This window comes from Thalassophryne amazonica, chromosome 3, assembly GCF_902500255.1.
Source record: "Thalassophryne amazonica chromosome 3, fThaAma1.1, whole genome shotgun sequence".
Lineage (NCBI taxonomy): Eukaryota > Metazoa > Chordata > Actinopteri > Batrachoidiformes > Batrachoididae > Thalassophryne > Thalassophryne amazonica.
In genome coordinates, this window is record NC_047105.1 from 94,361,397 (window position 1) to 94,379,866 (window position 18,470).

Consider the following 18,470-nt stretch of genomic DNA (forward strand, 5'->3'; position numbering starts at 1 on the left):
AAACTGTACATACCTGCTGTGTACTGCATCCCAGAGCACTGTAGTGATATAACATGCTGTCACCTTTTATCATCATTCACTTGAGTCTCATGAATGTCACAAATTGCTCTATGAAAATTAATGATGACAACATACACACAATGCAATGCAACTTACTACACCTTAACTAAAGTAACATGAAATATACAATGACATGGCTAAAATTATTTTCTATTACCTGTGCGTAGAACGGTAACTCAGCCATTCATGTATATTCTCTGAAAAATAGCCATAAAACCAAACATTCAGGCAGGGTATGTAAACGTTTGACCACAACTGTATTTATATCGAGATTGTCAAAATAATGCAATAATTTAGGTTAATTACAGCACCTATAGCACATTATTTTTTAAAATCTCAATTATTCACACTTTGATCCTTTTTGTTTTGACATCACTGACTTGGTCTGTAAATAAAGTGCTTATGCGAGCAATAACTGGTTAGGATGTCCATGCCTTTGGACATATTTTTGCAAGATTTAAGCAAAAGCACCGGACCAGAAATGCTTAATTTGTGATGTTTTTCCATCCAGATTTCAATGTTCAATGAGCAGGTTTCAAAATGAAATGGCCTTCCAGTAGATCCTATAAGATAATTAATAAGGGGCACTAAATCACTTTGTATCTTCATTTTACAATTTCAGGTGTTTGATATTTAATGGTGAACATCTCCAACATCCCAACAGTTCTATGAGTATTTTCACACAGAGTGCATCCGGAAAGTGCTACACTTTTTCCCACATTTTGTTATACTACAGTCTCATTCAAAAATGGATGAAATTCATTTTTTCCTCAAAATTCTACATGCAATACCCCATAATGACAATGTGAAAAAGCTTTAAGATTTTTGCAAATTTATAATAAATAAAACGTACATAAGTATTCACAGCCTTTGCCATAAAACTCAAAATTGAGCTCAGGTGCATCCTGTTTTAACTGATCATCCTTGAAATGTTTCTACAGCTTAATTGGAGTCCATCTGGGGTAAATGCAGTTGATTAGACATAATTTGGAAAGGCACACACCTGTCTACATATAAGGTCCCACAGTTGACAGTGCAGGTCTGCAGACCTCCGAGACAAGACTGTCTCAAGGCACAAATCTGGGGAAGGGTACAGAAACAGTTCTGGTATTTTAAGGTCCCAATGAGCACAGTGGCTTCCATCATCTATAAATGGAAGAAGTTCGGATCCACCAGGACTCTTCCTAGAGCTGGCCGCCTTTCTAAACTGAGTGATCGGGGAGAAGGACCTTACTCAGGGAGGTGACCAAGAACCCGATGGTCACTCTGTCAGAGCTCCAGGATTCCTCTTGCCAAAAGGCACCCGAAGGACTCTTAGACCACGAGAAACAAAATTCTCTGGTCTGATGAGAGAAAGATTGAACTCTTTGGTGTGAATGCCAGGCGTCATGTTTGGAGGACACCAGACACCATCCCTACAATGAAGCATGGTGGTGGCAGCATCATGCTGTGGGGATGTTTTTCAGCAGCAGGAACTGGGAGACAAGTCAGGATTGAGGGAAAGATGAATGCAGTAATGTACAGAGACATACTGGATGAAAACCTGCTCCAGAGTGCTCCAGAGGTGCATCAACAAAGTATTGTGCAAAGGGTGTGAATACTTATTTACATATGAGTTCTTTTTTTAAATGTTATTAATAAATTTATAAAGGTTTCAAAAAACCTTTTCATGTTGTCATTATGGGGTGTTGTGAATACAATTTTGATGAAAAAAAATTTACTCCATTTTAGAATAAGGCTGTAACATAAAATGTGGAAAAAGTGAAGTGCTGTGAATACTTTCTAGATGCACTGTATTCTCCTGATTTAAGCAGAATTTATGACTGACATAGCATGTTTAACACCTCTGTAAGAAAAATCACCCTAACCCCCTCATATATTCTAATTTTACCTCTCAATGTTAAAATGCCCTCCCCGGCACACACACGCATCTTCTGCGTAGCCCAGGATTAAGCAGTATTAAAAAAACCTGATATGCACAGTGAAAATTGCTCTCTCTCTGTCTCTCTATCCACCTTAATTGAAGTGATAAAAAAATGTTAAATACATTTTGAAGTGCAGCAATAATGTTTGCAAAATTTATTGCACAGTTTATTTTTGTACATTATAATATTTCTGCAATTGTTTTTAAAGAGTGAATTAATTTTTTCTTCATTGTTTTTGTGTTTCTGAGAGCCTGTTTTTTTCATTTTGAGGGGTGATACTGTAGATTTAAAAAAAAGAATAGACTTGATTAATATATTTGAATCGATCACAAAATTAGTTTACTTTTTGTCTGACAGCACTATATATATATATATATATATATATATATATATATATATATATATATATATATATATATATATATATATACACACACACACACACACACACACACACACACACACACACACACACAACCCCTGGCAAAAATTATGGAATCACCAGCCTCGGAGGATGTTCATTCATAATTCATTCATAATTTAGTAGAAAAAAGCAGATCACAGACATGACACAAAACTAAACTCATTTCAAATGGCAACTTTCTGGCTTTAAGAAACACTACAAGAAATCAAGAAAAAAAATTGTGGCAGTCAGTAACGGTTACTTATTTAGACGAAGCAGAGGGAAAAAAATATGGACTCACTCAATTCTGAGGAATAAATTATGGAATCACCCTGTAAATTTTCATCCCCCAAACTAACACCTGCATCAAATCAGATCTGCTCGTTAGTCTGCATTTAAAAATGAGTGATCACACCTTGGAGAGCTGTTGCACCAAGTGGACTGACATGAATCATGGCTCCAACACGAGAGATGTCAATTGAAACAAAGGAGAGGATTATCAAACTCTTAAAAGAGGGTAAATCATCACGCAATATTGCAAAAGATGTTGGTTGTTCACAGTCAGCTGTGTCTAAACTCTGGACCAAATACAAACAACATGGGAAGGTTGTTAAAGGCAAACATACTGGTAGACCAAGGAAGACATCAAAGCATCAAGACAGAAAACTTAAAGCAATATGTCTCAGAAATCGAAAATGCACAACAAAACAAATGAGGAACGAATGGGAGGAAACTGGAGTCAACGTCTGTGACTGAACTGTAAGAAAACGCCTAAAGGAAATGGGATTTACATACAGAAAAGCTAAACGAAAGCCATCATTAACACCTAAACAGAAAAAAACAAGGTTACAATGGGCTAAGGAAAAGCAATCGTGGACTGTGGATGACTGGATGAAAGTCATATTCAGTGATGAATCTCGAATCTGCATTGGGCAAGGTGATGATGCTGGAACTTTTCTTTGGTGCCGTTCCAATGAGATTTATAAAGATGACTGCCTGAAGAGAACATGTAAATTTCCACAGTCATTGATGATATGGGGCTGCATGTCAGGTAAAGGCACTGGGGAGATGGCTGTCATTACATCATCAATAAATGCACAAGTTTATGTTGATATTTTGGACACTTTTCTTATTCCATCAATTGAAACGATGTTTGGGGATGATGAAATCATTTTTCAAGATGATAATGCATCTTGCCATAGAGCAAAAACTGTGAAAACATTCCTTGCAAAAAGACACATAGGGTCAATGTCATGGCCTGCAAATAGTCCAGATCTTAATCCAATTGAAAATCTTTGGTGGAAGTTGAAGAAAATGGTCCATGACAAGGCTCCAACCTGCAAAGCTGATCTGGCAACAGCAATCAGAGAAAGTTGGAGCCAGATTGATGAAGAGTACTGTTTGTCACTCATTAAGTCCATGCCTCAGAGACTGCAAGCTGTTATAAAAGCCAGAGGTGGTGCAACAAAATACTAGTGATGTGTTGGAGTGTTCTTGTTTTTCATGATTCCATAATTTTTTCCTCAGAATTGAGTGATTCCATATTTTTTTCCCTCTGCTTGGTCTAAAAAAGTAACCGTTACTGACTGCCACAATTATTTTTCCTGATTTCTTATAGTGTTCCTTAAAGCCAGAAAGTTGCCATTTGAAATGACTTTAGTTTTGTGTCATGTCTGTGATCTGCTTTTTTTCTACAAAATTAAACAACTAAATGAACATCCTCCGAGGCCGGTGATTCCATAATTTTTGCCAGGGGTTTTATATATATATATATATATATATATATATATATATATATAGATATATATAGATATATAGATATATATAGATATATATAGATATATAGATATATATAGATATAGAGAGAGAGAGAGAGATATACACACACACACACACACACACACACACCGGCCACTTTATTAGGTACCTCTTGCTACTACCGGTGTCACCGACCAAACGGTCCCCACCTAAAAATTGGTCCACCCTGCCTTCACTGCACATGCTTCATTTCGGACCACAGCAGCACTTCTGAGTCTGACTCTCTACACCCAAAGTGATCAAAGGCAATAATGTGATTATTAACCAACAAATGACAAAGTAAAACCTCTTAAATCATTCTAAAGTCAGTTTTAAGCAGAAACGAGGCCATTTTAAGCAGAAACCAGGTGATAATCGGTGAGTCACTACCGACACTCTGAAATGATGCAGGCGCAGTAGAGACACCATCTCTGACATATCTATCAATTAGTCTCTCCAAACCTTTCAAAAGGAATGATGTAAGACATACAGGGTGGGCCAATAAAATGTTACCACTTTTTTATTTCGTACAATTTCCAAAATAGCAAAGATTTCTTTTTCATTTTCAACATCCGTCAGGAAATTTGGAGAATCCCTCTTGAGATGTGTGGCAATGTCATCACAAACTTCAGTGTACGTGTTGCAGCTGTAATCCATCAATTTTTGAACTGTGCGGAAAACAAGAGACAAAGTGGGAAACCTCTGGTATCAAATGCTGATGTGATGCTTCTGTTACAAGTCTGTAAATAAAATTTTCGAATAAGTTCTCATTTCAAAAACTTGTGTATAATCAAAAAGTGGTAACATTTTATTGGCCCACCCTGTAGGTCTAAATGCTTGTTTCTTTGTAAGAAAGATTGCCCAGCTTGGGTAGAAAAATCTCCCTGGCTAGTCTCCACGATTTTGGAACATAACCATTAGCCAGACATGCCTGATGGCCCCTTCACACATAGTGCAAAGTTTGGATGGTGTTTGGATGAAAACGGCAAAACAGCGTGAAACAGTTCGAAATTAGCGCGCAAAACATCGCGCATGAAACATCGCACCAACAGGCAGGCGTGCACGAACCCAGTGTGAGAGTTCATGCACGCGCCGGTGTCCGTCAAGCAGGAACAGTGCCAGGTGCACCACATGGCACCGCTTACATGGAAGAAATAAAAACCAGCTGTATGTGTGGGATCACATCACGCCGCTTATGTGGAATAATAATAAAAAAAACACCACCCACATATATGTATTTATAGTAAAACTGACGTAAACTGTCATTGAACCAGATACTCGCAGTCACCAGATAAAAGTAGAAGTGTCAATGTTTTTGTGTAGTTTTCCATGTGTAATAAACACAGTACATACCGGATTTTGTATAATGGATTTTCACTCACATCGGACAAAACGTCCTGTCCCATCGCAATGTATTTCCATTAAAAACCCCTTGCATGTACCAGACAGAGCAGTCTGGGTGTGCCCACACGCAACAGAGGTACTACAGTAAATGAAGTTCAGCACTGACACTAGCCGATTTCAGGAAAATGGGTACCGTAGTTCCTTGATTATAAGCACGGTCATTTATATTTTTTCAAACCTGACCTCAAACCTGGCGCCTAAACAAGGCAGGCCTTTATTCAAAGCCAGCGATTATTAACAAAATGCCACTTGCTGCTTGCATTGTAATATGGTGTTAAGTTTGACACACATATACCTGGGAGTGGCAACCCAAAGACAACCACTTTAGATAAGTGCCCTAGGCGTGGCTGCGAACCCTCTCTGTAACCTGACATACACCTACTAAACGATGGAGACCACAAGGGCTGTGATTGGTCACTTTTCCAGTTTCACTCATTCCTTTCCTGTCATATTTTGAGGGTTTTTGCAGTATGTATGCTGATTACATTTTGATCATGGATTAAATAGAGAAACGTTTGGCAGAAAACTTCACAAATATGACCAACTTTACAACAGGGAGTAGAAAAACTACAAAGATGCTCAAATGACCTGCAGTTCATGGAGGGAAATTGCATGTACTGTAATGTTGGTTTGGAGACTGATGATTGTATAAAGAAGTGGAGCTCATTGAGGGACAAATTGATCCAGAAAAAGCCACTTTGCCTGTGGAAAACTGCATTAAGATGCCCACCAACATGACGAAGAACTTTAAAAGGGTCACAAGCATGTCAACATTAGTGCACGGCCACGGAGTTACAGAGTTGTAGAAGCATAAATCAGGCTTTAGGATTTAAGGTACCACTCTGCAGTGGACTTAGAAAAAGGAGTGATTCAACCAAATGTATTCCTTTTAATGACATGCCTGGTACTTATTCAAGGCAGGAGTTAATATTTTTTTTTTTCAGACAAAGTTTTGACCCGACCATTAAATTAGGCAGGCTCTATTTAAGGTCAGGCGTTTAATCAAGGAAATACATAAGACTAATTGGTGCTGGGGATTCCCCATAGATCGTTCAGTGCCTCCTGACTGCAGCTAATCTGTTACATACATATAACGGATTTTGTCCATTTTGTACCTTGACTGGCAACTCTACAACTGGAGGATTGACGAAGGCTTGTTGTCAGGTGGGCGGGATTAATTTAATAAAATGATTTGCAGCAAAGTAATACTGCAAGGTATTATCAGTGCCCATCCGCACAATGTCCTGATGAATGACATTTATTAAAGAAGACCATGTGCATGCACGGCTTTATAACTGTGGACTAAAAGCATGTGTATGCAGATTTCTGCCTTTGTGTGTTCACACAGTTTTAATTCATCAATCTTCAGAGTTATATACAAGTGCGCCTTGGTGAACTATAATAGCAGTGGAAAGGGGGATAATATGACCCCTTTAATCCTATGAGCCTTTACAGGATGTTGACACTTTTGTCTCTGACTTGGCGTTTGACAACATCTGTATTACAATGTGGAAATACGTGCAAAATACTTGAGACAGGTCTACGGGGCTGAGTTCACTGAAAGCCTAAAACAAAAGCACAAATGAAGTCCCATCAACCATCTGTGTGATAGCAACATGCTGCCAGAGTCTGTCTCAGGAGGCACGAGTAGAACAGCACATAGCTTAAATTAAATTAGATTTAGACATGACACAATAATCCCGTGGCATCACTGCTTCATCTGCTTTCAACGATGCCAAACATGGATCATCGTCTTTTGTCACGATCTGTTGCGTTGTGCAATGCACAATATCATTGATGATCATTCTCTCTCACGAGATACTTCAACAGCCCTAATGATGTATTCAACAATACTGGCTGGGATAATTAACCCAGATTTTCAGATACTGATCTCACTGATAATCAATCTGCAGCTCTGATCAGTTTTTTGTTTTTGTTTGAGTCTGACATACTAAAATATGTAGGCGAGTGTTCAGTTCATAGGTGGTCATAGTTTTTAATGATTCTTCTGTTGTGATAAATGGCTGAAAAACATTTTTTTTAAACAAATGTATATATTCAGCCTCAGTATTTTTGTCACATATTGGTGGACCAAACTCAAACAAAATGCTAATAAATATCAGTTCTTTATTGATCAGTGCCTCTGATGGGAGGCTCAAACTAAATTACTGAATAAATGTGTATATCAGTAAGTATTGGCTAATGTGCTGAGACACAGTTTGACAAAATGGTCTGTTGTGTTCTGCACAACCTTTCATTGGACTGGTTGGTCCAGATGACAGGATCCCTTGAATACGATATTGATTTCATATGGTATCACACTGCCATAGTTGCTATGTCTTAAACATTAGCAAAATGCTAGAGCTCCCCAGAGGGAGTGTCCCACAGCATAGTTAATGTACAAATTGGTGATTCCATGATGGAATTTCAGCGTACTTCACACTTTGAATGGCTGTACACTCTAGGGGTCCATACGATTCACAGTATTCTCAAAGTATTGGTATAAGACATTCGTTACGCGTACTGGTAACCTTGTCCCCATATTTTCGGTATATCAGAAGAAGAAGAAGCAGAGGAGACATTATTGTCATTGTACATATATACATATAATGATATTTGTCCTCTGCATTTAACCCGTCATGATTACTGTTAGATACAATCGAACCACTAGGAGCAGTGGGCTGCCACTGTCTGGCGCCCGGGAACCAACTCCAGATGTAGAGACGGTGCCTTGGTCAGGGGCAGAGAAAAGAACAGACCCTAAGTAAGCATGTTTTGATTGTGGGAGGAAACCGGCGTGCCCAGAGGAAGCCCACGCAGACATGGGAAGAACATGCACACTCCACACAGAATGGGCGAGAAATAACCTCGCGACCTTCTTGCTGTGAGGTACCAGTGCTAACCACTAAGCCACTGTGCCGCCATCAATGTTGAATGTGATGAGCTGGTAGTGTTTCTGCAGCAGGTCACTGTTGATAAAAACAATCAAAATATAGTTTGTGTTTCCTCACAAAACAAGAGTACCACATCCACGGTGAGGCTTACCTACATATTTATGTTGCAGAAATTGTGATGGATGAAAAAATGAAAATTCAAAATTCAATTTATCTCATTTATATAGCACCAAATCACAACAAAGTTGCCTCAAGGCGCTTCACACAAGTAAGGGCTAACCTTACTAATGGGCCTACAGGAAGCTGATGATTTGAGGAAGAAACCTCAAGCAGACCAGACTCAAAAGGGGTGACCCTCTGCTTGGGCCATGCTACCAACACAGTTGACAATACGAATGTCCAGGAATGTTTGGGAAATTTTGGTGGTACATGCGACGTACTCCAGTGAGACGTTTTTTTCTCCCTCTTAATGAAGCAGTTAATTCAGACATTGTGACATCATCTGGTTTGTGCAAGTCAGGGTAGCACAGTGGAAGTGATGCTATATATGCTGGAGGTGGCTGGGGAGGTGATCTTAAGGTGTAATAAAGGTGCCCTGTGGCATAGGTGTCAGAGACAGTCACCTTGGGTGGAAAATCCATCTGGGATGCACCACAGACTTATTTTTTTTCTTGTTCACATTCTGTACAATTTACAGCAGCCACAAGGCTTGAGCTGTGCCTGAGGCACACATCTCATGCACACACTGTGCACACTGTGTTAACATGGGTTAAATTTATCAGCTTAGAATTTAAATGACGGCTCTGAAGTCTTTAGGATTCTTATCCTTATGAGACAAGTACACTGGTCTTTTTTTTTTTGTTGTTACTGCAATCTGGATGAGCCATTTTTAATTTTGGACAGGTCAGTTCAGCTGGAGGAGCGTGCACCACACCCATAAGTGGTGACTTATTAGCACCACACTGTTCACTGACTCCAGCTGAGCTGAGTGAAAGTGGATGAAGTCATAATACAACCATTGCAAATTAATTTCAAACAAATAAAAGAGAGAAAAAAAATTAAATCCGTTTGGGAGACTGCACATTTAAAAATGTTTGTCTCTGTGTAAACCTTGATGGAATAAGATGTGATTTGCATGATGTAATCTCTGTGTTTGTGCTCCCAGCCAGTGTGCTGCAGGCCATGGCTGTGCTGGTCTGCGCTGAGATGTACCAGGTGAAACGACTGCAGCACTTGTGTGAGGTCTGTGTGTGCGCCTACCTGCAGAGCATGCCCAGTCGCGAGCTGGCATCCACGGGCATCAGTGTGGTTCGATTACTCCGCCGAGCTAAGGTCAGTAAAATTTTGATGATCCAGGACAGACACATAGGTTGAGCAACAGTTGAAATTATTAGGTAAATGAGTTTGCTTTTCTGGATCAAAGCTGATTTTGTGAACAACAGATTGATATTGGATGGTGTTGGGGAAGGAAGGCAATTCTGTGGTGATAGCAACCACCCAAGCAGAGTGTTGCCTCACAGCAAGAAGGTCATGGGATCAATTCCCACCTATGGCCTTTCTGTATGGAGTTTGCACATTCTCCAGTTTTTTTTTTTTTTTTTTTAAAAGGACCTCCATGCATTTCTCAAAAAGACACTGCAAAACCACATTGTGCACACATTACAAAGGCATGGCTGTGAAAGAAGGTATGGGTACTGGACTGGCCTTCCTGCAGTCCTAACTTGTCGTTATTGGAAAATATGTGGAGAATTTTTAAATAATAAAAAAATAAATAAATAAATAAAAATGCAACGAGTGACTCGTACTGTTGCATACCTTAAGATGTGTTTGCAGGAAGAATGGGATAAAAATAACACCTGAAACACTTCACTTGATATCTTCAATGTCAAAACATCTTTTAAGTTTTGTGAAATGGAATCATCATACAGTAGCAAATGCTATTTTTGGAATGTATTCTTGGCCTGAAATGCATGAATCAATGCGTATTGACAAAAGAAATGAAGTTGACCACACAAAAACTGAAGTATCTTGGGTTCAATCACAGAGAAGTCAACATAGGAAATACTGCACTATAACAAATAAATACATAAATGTATTTTCTATGCCATCTAACTTTTTATGATTTGGGATGTGTAATAGTTTACTGTAGGGTTGCTTTGACTTTTTTTTTTTTTAAATAAACATTTTGATTTATTCCCTCCCTTTGTGGTTCCTGTGAGTATTTGCTGTAAAGCTAATAATTGTTCTTTGTCATCTGTTTAAATGTATTCAGTGCCATAATGCAGAACAGCTGTACATGTGGTTGCTCCACTTTATCGCAAACAACTACCTGATCTTCAGTCACAAACCGGACTTCCTGGAACTTTCAGGTCAGTATCTTGATTTTTCCCACTAATTTAGCAAAACTCTGAAAACTTGAAATAACCATAACTCGGTGATTCTTACATAAATTTTAAATGGACGTATAAACTTAGATTTAAATTGCCGGCTTTAGCCTTTCAAAGAGCACCAGACTTCATTTTAAAACTACACTGTACTGAGATACAGGACAGCAGCTGTTTTCCTAATATACTGTACGATTGTTAGAGAAAAAGGTAGGGTTTTTTCCACCCTTTTACCGTTTTAACTCTTAAACCAAAAGATTTTTTTTTTTTTAAACAATGAAGTCTTTTACATCATAGGCTACCTACCTTATAGATTATTGGACTGGTTGTATTGTCTTGATTTTGTCAAATTAACAACATACAGGTGCGCCCCATTTACTTACACACGCACAAGTCGTGATTCAGCTTTACTCGCGGTCAAGTTGTGGACCCCGAAATTGTAGACTACCTAAAAAAGTTAATTTTGCGAGGGTTCGTCAGTGCAGAAGATTCTAGACGATTTCTTCTTCCTCCTCCGGCTGCTGCAGGTCAGCGATGAAGGCGGATGATTCTGTGTGGAAGATTCCTGCCGATTCGAAAGTTTTTGGATGCGATCTTTTAGATCCTTACTGCCAATTCAGATTGGGCCAGAATCTTCTGCACTGACGAAGCCCTCATCGCTGACCTGCAGCAGCTGGGAGGAAGAAAAAGATCTTGAACCCACTCCAGATGAAGAAATCATCACCATCCAGGAAGGAATCACTCTTCAAATGGTCAAAACTATTGTAATATCATCTCAATAAATCCTCATTGCTGTTGAAAAGTATTCCACATTATTTTTTGATCATGGAAGATTCCTATAAGGGATCGTTTGGACTATCTATGAGTGAATGTTATGGGGTAAAAACAGCAAAAACTGCAACAAAGTTTGATTTCATGTTGTACAGGTGTCAAACGTTAAAGCAGCTCCAATTTTGGTAAAAAGCTAGTAGGATTAATAAATGGAATAATTTTGACTGTGTTGAATGCTTCATCTCCGAAGTAAAGGTCAAACAATGTTGATGTCCATTAGATTCTATGACATGTTACCACATAATGTGATAACTAAACATGACATGGTTCAAATTATTCCTTTTAAAACCCTATTAACTAATAAATTGCATTCAATCAAAGATAGGCCACACTATACCATTTGGAATCTTTATGATTAGACACATAATATAGTTTACTTTTCATGGCAATTTTGACCCCTGTGTAATTCTTCATTGACCCCTGTAGGTCATTGGAAGTCAGCTCCAGGATACCTCAATGTCTGAAATTAAACTTTAGTTAATTTAGAATGTGTGTGCCAAATTTCTCTCTTATTACAAATATGCACACTTATTTTTGCCTGTCTGCTGCACTATATGGTCTGAAACCTTTTATAGTTTCTGAGACAACATTCCCATTAGTAGTGACAGCAGACTGGGCAGACGAGCCTCCACAGTAAGTATACAGTATATTTAATGTGTCACATATACTTGTAATAATATCTCAGCTGGTAAGATTTTATGCAGTGAGAACTGCAATTGTGCCTCTGTACATCACTACCATGGAGACAAAAAAGAATACAAGACAACAGAACAAATCTAGACTGAATTTCCCAGGCGTCAACCTGTGGCTGAAATGTCATCTCTTAAAGAAATCCCTCTCGTCCACTCCAACATGAAGCTGTATAACCGGTGGTGCATGACAGACGCTTCACTGAGCACAGCTTCTCCAATCACAGCCACTGAAACCTGTAAGTTGCCATAGGTGTCTTGGTGGCTTTCCTCACTCGTCAGCTTTGACAACTGCCTACTACATCCATACTGAAGTATTTGCATTTGTTAATAACTGATAGAAATGAAGTCTAAGACTTATTCAGTGACTTGGAAATGTACATACATGTCAACCTATACGGACTGTTCGTAAATTATACAGATTTTTCCGAGTTTCAGAGTCATACGGACGTACAAATAAAGTCTTATGGATATTCAGGGTTTTCTGTTGTAAATTTATTTTTTTTTAACTGTTTTTCTTAACTCCGCGTACTTTCGGCCAGGAATCCACCATCTTTGTACTCCTCATAGAAGCTGTGATGATGTGCGCAATGTGAGCGTTCGATCAGAATTGGTTCACCGTCACATGGTTTTCCAATATCCAATCGTAGGGCAGAGCAGTCTCAGATGGTGGGGCCAAAGATTGTTAGGAGCAGTGATTTGTTACTCCGAGTTCTTGTTTCTGTAAAAAATAGAACATCTGTATGACACTATATTTACGGGAAATATATCGAGTTTGTACAAAATACCTACAATGTACTTGTAGACATTGTTTTATTGACAGCAAGTAATTTTACTGTGGAGCAACAGGATTTAATTGTGGAGGACTTCCACCATAAAAGAGCCCATGGAGATCCCTGGTGTTAGTTATTAATATATGGACAAAACCCCAGTTATGCGATACTGCTATGCAGTTGTGTGTACTGTAATAAAACTGATTTTGGTGCAATTTAGGAGATTATAAGGATTTTGTGTTGATTTTATTACTTGGTTATACAGGTGGACCCTCAGAGGGGTTGACATGTATGAATGTACATGTATCCATCGCCCAACTTGTCAAAAGAAAATTGTCTGGAAAAGTGATTTGTTGTAATATATATATATATATATATATATATATATATATATATATATATATATATATATATATATATATATATATATATATATATATATATATATATATATAGATAGATAGAGTTCAACCCCTTGAATTAAAGCTAAAGCTGTAGAAGTACATCTTGATGGTTTCATTTCAGCTGCACTCTGGTGGTGTACAGAGGTAAAATTACAACTGTGCTGCTATCCAGCTACTTGTGGACCTCAGTGTATGTGAAGAGCCCGAGAACAGAGACACTGCTGCAGAAAGGAATATTATCATGTTTTATTGTTCAGTCATAAGCAGGCTTTGGACAGGTACTGAAGGGCACAGATGGAGAAAAGGCCAGCGTATACATTTAAAGTGACATCATCACTGTTGGCTTATGCTTGCTTGTCAGGGTTAACAACCTTGTCGGTTTTTATGGCAGCAGTCGAGTGATTTATGATATGCACTAGTGAACGTGTGCCAAGGAAACATAACTGTGACGTTTTTCTCAGTCCAACATTCTGTCGCTCTGTTGACAATAAGATTAGCGTTTATAATGAGTATTTGTATGTTTCTAGAAGAGGAGCGGGAGCAGGTGGAGAGGCTCCGCTGGCCGTCCAGGGGCTATCTGCAGGAGCTCAGCGAGTACCAACAGCGTCGCCGCAAACTACGCAAGTCCCGCTGCATAGTCATGTGACAGCGACTGGAAGTGGAACCCTGCAAAGACACAGGGGGGGGACAGAAGGAAATAAGAGAGGAAAGGATGTCAAAGGATGTGCACATCAGGAAAGGAACTTCTCTTATAAGCCGTCCTGATGGTCAAAAACCAGATTCAGAGGGACAGCGTTGCAGAGGACATCATCAACGCCACAACCAGCGGTACAGCATCGTTTAGCAGGATGGAGGCTCAGAGGACAATGCCAGGCTTAAACTCGCACACGCAAAATTCACTTCAGATGAACACACCGAGTGCAGATACAACAACAACCCACAACTGTGTGAGAAAACTGCATCCCTGCAGGATGTTTCAGGCCTGAACTAACGGGAACAGTCAGTTCAGGGTGACAAAGCAGTGACGCTGAATGAAAACGTGTCGTCTTCTCTACTCGACACAGGACGGCGACATCTTTAATTCAACATTAACCAATGATGCACCTGTGACCGATTTCCAAAATGTGAACTTGTCCACAAGCAGTTTTTATTTTTATTTAAGATGGAATAAATACGAACTGATTAGTATTTCAGCCAAATGGATAAAGTGGAATGAGTGGGAGGACAGTCATGCTCATTCTGATCTTTAATCAAACACACAAAAATTTAAAAAGGGGGAAAAAAAAAAGTCACTTGAGCATACGAACGGGACCAATTCAATTTAGTTTATTTTGCAGTTAGATTGTTTCAGTAACAGGAGAGCGTCTCAGAGCCCAGGCTGATTTATTTTAATCTGAGATGGAATGCCTTTTGCTCATGTCTGTCAAAGAGAATATTTCAAATTTTAAATCAGAAATGGCTTGAAATTTATGTGTCACAGTAAATTATGCATAAATTTGACATTTTATAGACATAAACTGAATGTACTTTGAAACTGACTGAGCTGGGCTTTGAACCATTTTCTTTACAGGTTGATATGAAATAATGCTGAAATTATTCAGTTTGCAATAATATATTGTTTAATATTTTATTTTTTGCCAAAATGACATACTGTACAGGCGAAAACCTTCAGTACATGATGCAAAGATTTATGGAGAACCACATCATGAACAGCTGGTACATTAAAAAAAACACTGCCTCTGGTTGGACAAACGATATTTATTTTTATTTTATGTTAAGGTATTTTTTTAAACCATGATGGTTTTTGTTTTGGTGCTGTAATTATTTTTGTAAATTTTTGGTGTATGTGGCTATTAAAAAAATACTCTTGTTGGGCCAAATAATTCATTTTGTGATATTAAGCCTTCACAAAATGATTCCAAAAGCAGACTAATAATAAACATATCGCAGCTATTTTTTACTCTCCAACTCAAGAAAACTCATACCATACCAAGTGCATATGCATTTTTATTGAATCCCTGCAGTACTTTGCATGTACTGCAGCAGTAGACTGTCTGCACAGTAGAGACACGTTTTGGTTGTAGCACTCCATGTATTTTTAACCAGCGAGCCGCTGCATTGTAAAACTTAGGACCTCTTCACACATAGTATGAATGTGGCTAAACTGCACATGAAGCAGGAATCGTATGCAATATGTGTAAAATCGGAGCTGCCTCCAATGCTTCGTACACCTGTTGCTACAACTATTTGTGCACACCAGTGGCTGAAAGAGTATGCCCTGTGAGAGCCTATGTGATCCCTCTCGCGGCAGGTGTTGGCCAAATTCCAGGTGACACACATGAACATCAAACACTGCCCGCTTGGCACTTACAAGAAATGTGTGGCCATTTGCGCTGTTACCATGAAAATAGTGAGCAGACGATCACTTTAAAGCTGGATATAAAATTGGTTCAAGTGGCCCCACGAGTGTGGTGTTGCAAAACAGCAACGCACACGTGGAGTGCCAGAGTGTCAGCCAACCCCCGCAACACATGCGCCGTGTGTGTGTGTGAATTGTGCGTGTGTTAGGCTCCACCCCCCCAAATCCCCAACACGTGGCGGATGTGTTGCAGATGGGGGGACGATAACTTAACAGCAGTAAAAATAACTAAAAAGAAATGATCATACAACACAGGAACAGAGTGACACGGTGTGTGCGCTGACCTACAGGGGACGTGTCCGCCAATAGCCGCAGCTGTTGATCAGGATGTCATGGCTGGGGAACAAGTGCCATGTTTGGACGGACATGAACTTACAACTGTCCACTCATGGCTGGGGAACACGTGCCGTGTTTGGACGGACATGAACTTACAACTGTCCACTGTGACATGCGTCTGCTTGCTGTCCTCATGTGGACATACATAAAATCATATATCGCTGTTGTGATGGGCTGCAGAGAGTGAGCGCACGGCACACACATTAACAGACTGCCCCAGTTGAAACGGACAGTCAGATCATAACACGGAGCGGATGATCTGAATGTCATGTCACCCACGTGAGCTCTGTTCCACATGACAGGGTGTCTGTCCTGTGGTGTGCCGTCCACAGGTCACACGTGTTGGGCCGGACACACACAGGGCTGGCTGGACACGCCAGGCCAGTAGATGTGGACATGATAAGAGCGCACTGCTCCATTCATGTCATTACATGACTGTCTGTGACCATGGGTCATTTACAGAGGAACAGTTCATACTTGTATTGTTCGCTCAATAAGAGGGATTCAATGAAATGTGGTGTTTTTATGGTGTGTGGTATATTTTTTTTAAATGCGTCTATCCCTTTGTTGATTTCTGCCATTTTTCTGCACCTTTCATAGGACAGCGATGGCAGCACAGTGGTAAAGTTTCTGGCTGGCAATCAGAGCTTTTGTAAATTGTGGGTTTATATCCCGTGGGTGGCATATATTTTTTTTTCCACAGCAGCTGCGCAATGTGGTTAAACATTGCGACGGTGTCATGCATGACCATGCACAACACATCACAGCAGGATCATTCACACCTGCCCGACCACGTGTCCCTCCCGATGTCAGCTTGATGTTATCATGGTTCGCTCATACGAGCTGTCATGATGTGCCCTGATTTGTACTATGTGTGAAGGGGCCCTAAAGAATGTGGCTTGTTTGAAGAAATCTAAGATGGCCTCAAGTTAAAGGGAGGTGGGGGGAGTATATGCACCTTAAGAGGTGAACCTGCCTACCACGATCAGCAATACAACAGACTTTGTGAAAGAAAACATTCCTGGTGTGTTGGAGCAGTCAGTTTGTCTTCTGGACACACCCACAACTTTCCCCCTGCAGCATCGTGGATGTGTTCGAAATTTGAAAACACTGTCACTGGTTAAAAATAAATAAATGCATAAAACAACAGATGTGCTCATCCTTGTGTGTTGGTAGGACGTGGGCACAGACCATGCAGTGGACACAGTCACAGACAGTCACATACACACGGACCTATTCCAGCGTCAAGTCCATGATGGCGAAATGTAGTTTTGTTATCTTGGAGGTGCGGAGGTTTTGTGGTATATTTAAATCATTCAGTCACAGAAGGCTATAGAAGGAAACCGAGACAGACAGCTCTGGTGCTGAAATTTGGCAATTTTAAACTTCCGACACAGTGCCACCTAATTTATGACACGTCTAAAAGACAAACGTGTCGAGGTACACTGTTTAAGAAGCGGGGTCAGAGTGTGTCACATAGCACGCTGCCATAGGTGGGTTCACTCCTTTAATCCACTATTTGGAAACATGAATAGTTTCAAATGTTCAGTCAAAATGTAATACTGTACAAAAGGAACCAGATTAAACAGTGCAACACACACATACACACTGTCTTCTACATGGCACAAAGCAGCTCATAGCACAAGGCAAGTGCAGTTGGTCGTGTGCAATCAATGCAGTTCAAATTTGTGCTCATGTTGTGCAAACAGCAAGTAGAATTGTAGTCACTTGTGCACCCATGGGTGTGTTGATCCTAAAATGATCTGTGGCCAGGTACAATGATGGCAGCATTGCCATCATATGGCCATAGCAAGGAATTGCACAAGTGCAAAGTTCTGCTATTTATACAGTGCAATATTAGATGTGCGTTACATGAGCAGATTTGCAATGCACCGGCACTCTGCTTGTACATAACCATTAAACAAACAAAAGTTAAAAAAAAAAATACACTCATGGAAAAATACAGTATTTCACCTTACTGTTTTACCTCAGGGAGCTTTGGTGGTTCCTCTCTTCCTGGCATGCTGAGACATGTTTGTGTTGATACATCAACTTGACAGAAAACTTCTCATGAGCTTGGGGTTATTTCATCCATCCCAGCAGTCTTAGAGCATGAGACAGGGAATGCGCTGGACAGGACGCAGGTCTGTC

At 39.8% G+C, this 18,470-nt stretch overlaps 2 protein-coding genes across 3 annotated transcripts in view; one reads left to right on the top strand and one right to left on the bottom strand.

Moving 5' to 3' along the window:
* rhobtb3 (Rho related BTB domain containing 3) overlaps window positions 1-15,685 on the top strand; it is a 27,917-nt gene extending 12,232 nt beyond the window's left edge. The window contains exons 4-6 of the mRNA XM_034167113.1: window positions 9,649-9,815; window positions 10,756-10,852; window positions 14,092-15,685. Of these exons, the coding sequence (XP_034023004.1) occupies window positions 9,649-9,815; window positions 10,756-10,852; window positions 14,092-14,210 (383 nt within the window). The 3' untranslated portion in view covers window positions 14,211-15,685. The remainder of the gene's footprint in view (window positions 1-9,648; window positions 9,816-10,755; window positions 10,853-14,091) is intronic.
* Window positions 13,787-18,470, bottom strand: part of glrx (glutaredoxin (thioltransferase)) — a 21,300-nt gene continuing 16,616 nt past the window's right edge. The window contains exon 3 of one of the 2 annotated variants that reach the window (XM_034167115.1): window positions 13,787-14,241. The gene's annotated coding sequence lies outside the window, so the exon portion shown is untranslated. The remainder of the gene's footprint in view (window positions 14,242-18,470) is intronic. The other variant, XM_034167114.1, reaches the window with a different exon arrangement.